Raw genomic sequence first — 9111 nt, forward strand, 5'->3', positions numbered from 1 at the left:
AACCCAGGCCGTTTGATGTAGCTGTTAAAATAGCTTATAAATTATAAGCTATCAGATTATAGATTATGACTTTAATCAGAAGTTGTTAATCTGTTTGGTGTAGCTGTTGGATTATAGATTTAAGTTGCTGAGTAGTGTTTGTTAAATAAGTTGTGAAATAACTTTTTCAATTAATTTTTATTTTTTGTTTGTCTACATTTTTCATAAAAAATAATAATAATAATCTATAGTCCATTTGAGTCTTTTTCTATTTTTAAAAAAATAAAAAATAAAAAAATTTAAGAGTATAACCATAAATTAATATGTCACAATAGAAACTAATAATCAGAAAAAAAGGGTGAGCAGCTTCTTAGAATCAGTTTTTTTGAATTAAAATAAACTGTTAGAATCAGAAACTGTTTGAAATAAGTTTAACTAAACAGTTCAAAATAACTTTTTCAAAACTAAAAATCATAAATTGACTCTGAAAAGCTGAAACAAACACCCCAACAGTTTGCCCCTATGACAGAGAGCCGATATAACAATTGCGACTGTGTCCGGTAACACTTACAACCATCAAAGTCGTATACTTAAACCAACATATGGACTCTCACCTTGTTGTTCGTTTTCTTATTTTTATTTAATTATTTATTTATTTATTTTTAACGATTTATATAAAAAAAAAATTTCTTTTATTCTTTTTAAACCTTTTATATGACCACTATACTATACTGGATATTATATTATTTACTTTTATTTTATTTTATTATGTAAATTATAAATACAAAAAATTTCTTAAATTATATCACATCATCAAAGAATAAATTAATTAGTACATATAACATTAATCATAATTATAATAAAAAAAAAATCATCCAATCATGAACATCCAGACAGTAATACCTTCTACAATCCAATTTCCATGCAAATTCACAATCCAATTTCCATGCAAATTCACCATGAATAGCTGTTATTATGCCTCCGTTTGGGAAGTGGGTTGACTTTTTAACTTTTTGATTTTTTTGACTATTTTAACCTGGGCTTAAAAACTTAGTTTGGGAAAGATTTTTTAACTTTTTAGCTTTTTTGAATTTTTTTGTGAGAGAAGAATGTAATGATTATGGGTTGGATGTGATATTTTGTTTATTATGACTAAAATAACCTATTTTGTTTTTTGTGGCTAAAATAGTCAAAAAAGCCCAAACCATGGCTTCCCAAACAAAGCCTAATTCTCCAGAAAAGCTAGTATAAAGAAATATAAGAACAAATAAAATTCAAAATTGATAAACACAACCAATAAAAACAGAACTTCTCTATTTTATTGCAAGGGATTAAAAAAAAAATGGTTACAATTATTCGTAGTAAAACTCAAAACCCAAATCCAAACTAAACCATAAAGAAATCAAAGAAACCATGAACAACAAGAACAAAATTAAAATGATAATGCTGTATGATTTTAACTTTTGAGAAGTAATTTCAATGGCTTGATATCTTAAGATTGAGAGACTTATTGAACCATGATTTCCAGCTCCCATTCCCCTTCCTCTCAATCCTCTGCTTTTCATCAACAATGGCAGCATCATTCTCCATCTTGGGCTTCTTGTAGAGCATGAAATTCCTAACTCCAACCGACCCAATTGTCTCCCACGGACTCAAAGCTACAAAAAAAACAAAAACAAATTCAAAATCAAAATAAAGCCTCAAAAGATTGAAATAAGAAGAATAAAAATTGTGGGTATTGAAGAAAATTGATGGAATTGGGAATGAATAAATGAATACCTTCAGTTCCAGCAATGGGGCAGTAGAGAAGGAAACTGTTGAGATCGGAGCCGAGGATTGGGAGTCGGCCCTCGCGAGCGTAGGACTTGAGAGCGGTTTCGATGACGGCGGCGACGAGTTCTTTTTCGTTGACGACGAATCGGATGGGACCCGCGGAACCCAGGACGGTGATGCTGATCAAGAAGCGGTTACCGCCGCCCTTGCCGCCGCCGTGGCTCTTCTTCTGCTTGTACAGCAACATCTTTACGAACCCACAAAAGTTACCCAAAACAACACAAAAAAAGGAAAATCTAGAGCGAGAAGATTGATTGATATGGATATGGGGCTTTATGAGAGAGAATTGAAAAAGATGGGATTGTTGGCGGCGATGGTGGTGGTGGTGGTTTTAGGGGTCGACGCCGATGCAGCGGTAATACCAACCTTGTTTGCAAGATCCAAAGGAGGAAGCAGAGGCTACAGAGATCCCCCTTGTTCTAAAGAGGGAGATCATGAACCGATTGCTGAAGATTTCCACCATTCACAATGGGATAGACTCAATTCTACGGAGAATACAAAAACAAGAAAACTTCCAGAGGAAGAGAGAGAAGAGAGAGGGGTTGTTATAATCTCAACCTGGGTATTGAATTGCTTTATTTATATGAAAGTGATGGAACTAGGGTTAGAGAGAGAGAGAGAGAGAGGATTGTATATTTTAGGATTGTGAACGATCACAATTAGGCTTTGGATTTTTTAGGGTTAGGGTTTGCTCATTCTCTCTCTCTCTCTCTGAATATTAAATATATTTGTTTCTCTCTCTATAATGCACATAGATGAGCTGTTGTTAATGCACCACCCGCCGACTCGCTCTTTCCATCTCCCTCTCTATCTCTTCTAAAGAATTATCTGCTGCTACATGGCGTTGACAAAAGTCGATGAGAAATATAAGATCATGCGGGTCCTAGTATTCAGGAGCGAATTTCATATTATCAGGTGGTTCATAAGTACAGTTGGTAATGACCCTTGTTGCACCGAATAAGTACAGCTGGTAATGACCCTCGTTGCACCGAATAATTAGTACTCGCATTCAACCCCATCCCCCGCCTCAAAGCTGGCTTTTTGCGAAATCTAACCGACATTCAAATCGGCTGGGATTAAAAAGGAAGATTGCGTATATCGCCACCAAGCGTATGATCTAGGCTCCTTTAGAATTTAGAAATAGAGAGGATTGATCATGAGAAGATTGATAGGGATGAAATTGATAAAAGAGTGATGTTACACATTTTAAATAATTTATTAAATATTTTATCAAATTTTTTTTTATGGGTATGAGTTTGTGTAGGTTCTAATTATGTGAGAGATTTAATAAAATATTTGATAGATTATTTAGGATTTATAATATTTTCTATGATAAAATTATATTTATTTTAATGAAAATTGTTAATATGTGTATTGTTAAATTATTTTTATATAAAATAATAAAATAAATAAGATTATGATTTTTATTTAACAAAAAATACAAAACATTAAACATTAATATTTAAAAAAATGCCTAACAAGTAAAAAAAAATAAAATTTGCAGTTGACTGGTTGACTTGTTAGTCATTTGGCCAAACTTTCAAACTTTCAAGCGGACGTTCGGTAACACTCAATCTGAACGAACTATTTTATTAATGCCATCTCCTAGTCCAGACTGCTAATACCTCTCACCAATGCCTATCGTAGTTCGAAGGGACTGCAAATCTTGAGCTCCAAAACCAAAACAAACATGAGTCATTTTTACTATTCATCTATCACAGTCCGAAGTGAGCTGTAATAACGGAAAATGAACGGGCCTAGAGTTTACGATGATATGGAATTAACAATGTCATTTGGGAAGTTAATTATTTTAAGTCTATTTTAAAAAATAAGGAAAAAGTTAATTTTTTAATTTTTTTAAAAAAATATATATGTAAAAAATATATATATAAAATAGTGTGACCTAAATAAATTAATAAATTAATAAGTTAATTTTTTTTTTCTAGTTGTGAAAATATGCTTAAACTATTTGACATTTTAGTTTTTTAACCTGGCTAAAAAAATTGTATTTAAAAGTCAATTGTCTTTTTTTTTTTAATTGATTTGATCGTTGTGTGAGAAAAATAATTATAAATTGGATGTGATATTTTACCTTATTGATTATTTTAATATATTTTATTTTTTAATGAACTATTTTAACCCAACTCTCTTTTCAAATAAGGCTAATATATTTTATTTTTCTGTTTAAAGTGTTAGTGAATTTTCTTTTCCCCTTAAAAAAAATAAAAAATAATGTTAGTGAATTAATAATTTGATTTTTCATAATTATTAAATGAGAACCTTTAAATATGTGTAGTCTTCTACGTTTTTTCTTATAAAAAAGTTAGTTTCAAGTATCACTCTATTTGGTTTTGGAAATTTCAAAAATAATTTTGGGAGAGTTATTAATAAATCTTATATGTTGGAACGTTGTTATGTTAGAGTATAAATGAATTTTTAAATGTATTATATTAGAATGTTATATTTCTTAAGTGTTATATTTAGAAAAAATACAGTAAATAGTTTTTTTTTTTTTTTTTTTAAGTATTACGTTTGAGTTTTACATTAGAGTGATGGAAACGTGATCTACAAATTAACTTTCCTAAGATAGCGTCCCCCAACAAGGAATGGTATAAACATCCACCAAATCATACTTGTGACGCTTCAAATCTATACTATTGGTTGTAGTCAAGGGAAAGTTACTAATGAGTCCTATGATCAATAACCAAGCAAGTTCCCAGATCGCCGGAGGAGTCAAATTAGTTTCCCTTCTAAGTCCAGCTTTCTTAGGTGGCGCACTACCTTTTTGACAGATCTTAAGAGATATTGGCACAAGGTCTCATAAGCAACGTTACGGGTTATGTTGGTGTTAGAATATAAGTACATAATAAGCACGAATATCCTTAATTACAAAAACTCGTTCCATTACATTACATCCCAAAAGAAAATTTAAATCTTCATATGAGCCTTATAAAATATCAAAAGGGAAATTTCTAACTTTTCTAAGATAGCCAAATGTCTTCGAAGGTTTCTGGCTCGTCGTCTCCAGCTATAAGCTCCTCTTCGGCACCTGGCATGATACGCCGTGAGTTTTGAATGCCCAGTAAACGCACACACACCCCGTTCCTTTTTCTCAATCCAATACACAATCACAAATATGACAACAAGTAATGAAGCATGATATTTAACTAAACAAATAAAGGGTTACAAAGTTAGATGTTAGGCTTCGTTTGGCAAGTTAACATTTTAGCTAAAAAGTCAAAAAATTACTAAAAAAAGTCAAATGCATATAATCTATACCAAAAAGTTAAAGATTCCATTTTCTCTTTACTTTTTACACATCTTTTCGTAAAAAGTCAAAAAGCCACCCTAAACATACTAGTTTTTTTACCTAATATTTTATCCAAAAAGTTACTAAAATAGCATGTTCCCAAACGAGGCCTTAGTAAACTAGAAATCCCCTAAAGAGACTTCGTCTTCCTAACCACAAGAATCGGACGCGGATTATTCGATATGCCCTTTCTTTTGCTGCTTTGTTGCAGACCTTACCTCGGATGCCTACCAACGGTTATGTACCGCGTAGTGCCAACCGTAAGGTCTCAAAAGAGACGGTAAAATAGGGCCTTGCCCATTCCCTCCTTACACCAAACCATCTAGGATCTTAATACAACCGCTCCGTTCAAAGGTTCCGAACAACTACTTGCGCAAGACTGTAACTTTCAAAAGGGAACGCGCCCCGCCAAACAATTTAATTGGGACATAAATTTATCTCATAATAATACTCATGTGATCGAGACCCCATTAGCCACCCCATTAAGTTTTTGTTTAGATTAATATTTGAAGTTAGTTAGTACAAGCAAGTAACAAGAATAAATTTGTATAAATGTAAGCATCATTGAAGGGCTAAAATATAAGATATACAACCATGGGAAGTGTGATATCATATTAAGACACATTCATATATATTAACAAGCATATTCATGAACACAATAGCATGAAATGCCAATGCCAAACAAAAATTTCAGATTTAGTACCCGTTAAAGATTAAAATTGCAAGGGTTGTTTCAGATTTTTCCAGAACTCGGCCTTCCTATTGTTCGAAGAGAATTTAATCTAGTTTCTAGAATATATTTCGGAAATGGGATAGCTTTTCTAGATTTTTAGTTATTTATGAAACACTCCAGCGCTGTCCAAATTCATCGACCGTTACAAAAATCGGATTTTCTTACAAACTGCTCACTCTTTTTCAATGAAACCAATTTTACTTGAAAACTAACTTCTTAAGGAAGATTTTGGCATAAAATGAGGTCCAAAAGATTTTTCTACGTTTTTCTAGAATTTTTGAAAATTGACTATAAAAATAGATTTTTAATGTACAATACTCAAAATAAGAAGATTTGTGAGGAAAGAGATCCACTAAGGAAATTTTTCATTTCTTTTGTGTGATGAAAATATGCTAAATAATATATATTAAACTCAGAAATTTATCTTGAAGGTGTGCTTTTGGAAAGTTTGAGAGATCGGTATGAAAAAGATGGTTTTGTACCGAATAAGGGGAACTACAAGAAGAGTAGAATCATGGCTCAACTCTTTTCATTTTTAACACAAGAAAATCATTAAAACACATCTGAAAAAAATATTTAGAACCCTTAAGAGCATGTATTTTAAAAAGGAGAATAAAAGAGAGAGTTGTGTTGTGGCTTACTTGCTAGGCTAGGCCAAGTTGAACAAGATTGCTCTCCTCTTCCTTTCTCTCTCTCTCAAGACTTTTCTCTTGCTCTCCTTTCCCTCCTCTAGGCCAAATGTAGGTGTGTGTGTGTGTGTGTTGTTTGTGTATGCTATGCTAAGAGGGTGGTTGTATATATAGGCAAATTTGGTGTGAAAAGACACAAAGGCCCATTAGTTGGAATTGGATTGAGAAGTTTGGATTTACTTGGAGTCTAAAGGAATAGGGAGTGATTAGGGGACTTAATTATGTGATTAGACAAGATTTAGTTAGCCTCTCCTTGGAATGGAACTAGGTTGGGAACATAATCCCTTGGTTTAGGGGTACTTGGTACTTTTGCTTCTAGAATGCCATGATTACAAGTTTGAAAATCGATCCTTCACACTCCCCTAGGTGGGCCGGCCATGGGGAAGGGAAATGGATAATATTCTATTCAATATATGTGTACTATGGAGATATTCCCAATATATATATATAGATCCACAAATTGATTTGGTGGTACTATAGTACAAAAAGTACATGTACTAGTTTGGGACAAATCTTGAAATTAATAAAAGAAGTGAGGACTTGGAATTAAACTCATGTATTGGAACCTTATTTATATAGAATTACGTTAAATTAGGCTAAGGAACCTAATTGGGCTAGGATATTCTTGTTTCGATAAAAATTAAAAATACTAACCGGAAAGATTCAAAATAATTTAAGAAACTAAAGGGCTTTAAGGAAATAATTCAAACATAAGGGTTTTAAAGAAAATACATTTTTCAGGGGCTTCACAACAAATCCCCCTTAAAAAAATTTCGTCCCCGAAATTCAACTATATACTGCCTTCGAAAAGTTCGGGATAATTTGCCTTCACCCAATCCTGGCGTTCCTTAGTAGATTCCTCAATTTCCCGATGACGCCAAAGCACTTTTACTAAGTGAACCGTCTTGCCTCTAAGGTTCTTCTCTCGACTATCTTGTATCGCTACCGGTCCTTCTTCAAAGGTAACATCTTTGTCAAGACTGATTTCTTCCCAATTAAGGACATGTGACGGGTCGGCGATATATTTCCTCAACATAGATACATGGAAGACGTTGTGTATCCCTGCTAACTGCGGGGGTAGAGCTAGTTTGTATGCCACTTCGCCCACCTTTTCCAATATCTCAAAAGGCCCAATATATCGTGGTGATAGCTTTCCCTTTCTTCCAAATCGTACAATCCCACGCCTAGGTCGTACCTCTAGAAACATGTGGTTGCCTACTTCAAACATCAATGGCCTTCTCCTCCTATCTACATAATTCTTTTGACGATCTTGAGCAGTTTTTAACTGTTGTTGGATAAGTTTGACTTTCTCAGTAGTTTCTAGAACAAGTTCGGGTCTTATCAGATTTGCTTTACCCACTTCAGTCCAACAAATCGACGATCTACAAGGTCGTCCATATAAATGCTTCAAAAGGCGCCATGCTGCTGCTAGCTTGAAAACTGTTGTTGTAGGAGAATTCAATTAGGGATAGGTACCGTTCCCAACTTCCTTGAAAATCCATTACATAGGCTCGCAACATATCTTCGAGTGTTTGGATGGTGTGTTCTGACTGCCCATCTGTCTGTGGATGAAAAACGGTACTGAAACATAAGCCAGTACCTAGGGCTTCCTGTAGACTTCCCCAAAAATGAGAGGTGAACTGTAGATCACGATCTGACACAATAGATACAGGAATTCCATGTAGTCAAATGATTTCCCCAATGTGGAGCCTGTGCATAGACTCTAAAGTGTCGGTTATCTTAAAGGGTAAGAAATGTGCTGACTTAGTGAGGCGATCCACTATTACCCATATAGCATCGCGTCCTCTGGATGTCTTGGGCTGCCCTATCACAAAGTCCATTGTCACGTACTTCCACTTCCATTCGGCTATTGTAGGGGTTGCAACATTTCTCTTGATTTTTGATGTTCCGCCTTCACCTGTTAGCATGTTAGACATTTTGCTACAAATTTAGCCACATCCTTCTTCATTTTGCTCCACCAATATTGCCTCTTCAAATCTTGGTACATTTTAGTCCCTCCTGGATGTACCGCAAATACAGAGTGATGACATTCCTTAAGTACCTTTTCTATAAGCAACTCATTACTTGGTACAAACAATCTACCTTGATATCTTAAACTCCCATTGGGGTGAATTACCCAATCGAGCATTGGCTCTCCTGATTCCAGACGTCCCTTGATATAGGCTACTTCTTGATTGTGCTTCTGGGCCTCTATGATCTCACTCATCAACTTAGGCGTCACCTTCTGTGCACCAAGGTATACCTTTGTATCTTGAGATTCTACTTGGATTCTAAATTCATTGAGTGTTTTAACCATATCTCATTCTTTGATGGAAATTTTAGCCATCATTCCTCTGCTCTTGCGACTTAGAGCATCTGCTACTACATTGGCTTTACCGAGATGATATGAGAGAGTGAACTGGAAATCCTCAAGATACTCCATCCATCGTCTCTGTCTCAAGTTAAGGTCCTTCTGTGTAAATAGATACTTCAAACTCTTGTGATCTGTGAAAATCTCAAATTGTTCCCCATACAGGTAATGTCGCCATTGCTTTAGGGCAAAAACT

At 34.2% G+C, this 9111-nt stretch overlaps 2 protein-coding genes across 2 annotated transcripts; both read right to left on the minus strand.

Moving 5' to 3' along the window:
- Positions 1-1276: 1276 nt before the first annotated feature.
- Positions 1277-2652, minus strand: LOC114283638 (uncharacterized protein At4g22758). The gene is made up of 2 exons (XM_028226502.2): positions 1759-2652; positions 1277-1637 (listed from the first exon to the last, which is right to left on the minus strand). Exons 1-2 carry the CDS (start codon positions 1997-1999, stop codon positions 1456-1458), a joined length of 423 nt encoding a protein of 140 aa, XP_028082303.1. The 5' UTR covers positions 2000-2652; the 3' UTR covers positions 1277-1455.
- Positions 2653-7334: 4682 nt separating this feature from the next.
- On the minus strand, positions 7335-8861 carry LOC145802364 (uncharacterized). Its single transcript, XM_082895070.1, has 4 exons — positions 8648-8861; positions 8332-8462; positions 8021-8154; positions 7335-7926 (listed from the first exon to the last, which is right to left on the minus strand). Exons 1-4 carry the CDS (start codon positions 8859-8861, stop codon positions 7335-7337), a joined length of 1071 nt encoding a protein of 356 aa, XP_082751196.1.
- Positions 8862-9111: the final 250 nt, after the last annotated feature.

Source organism: Camellia sinensis, chromosome 11, assembly GCF_055761805.1.
Source record: "Camellia sinensis isolate YWXY chromosome 11, ASM5576180v1, whole genome shotgun sequence".
Classification (NCBI taxonomy): Eukaryota; Viridiplantae; Streptophyta; class Magnoliopsida; order Ericales; family Theaceae; genus Camellia; species Camellia sinensis.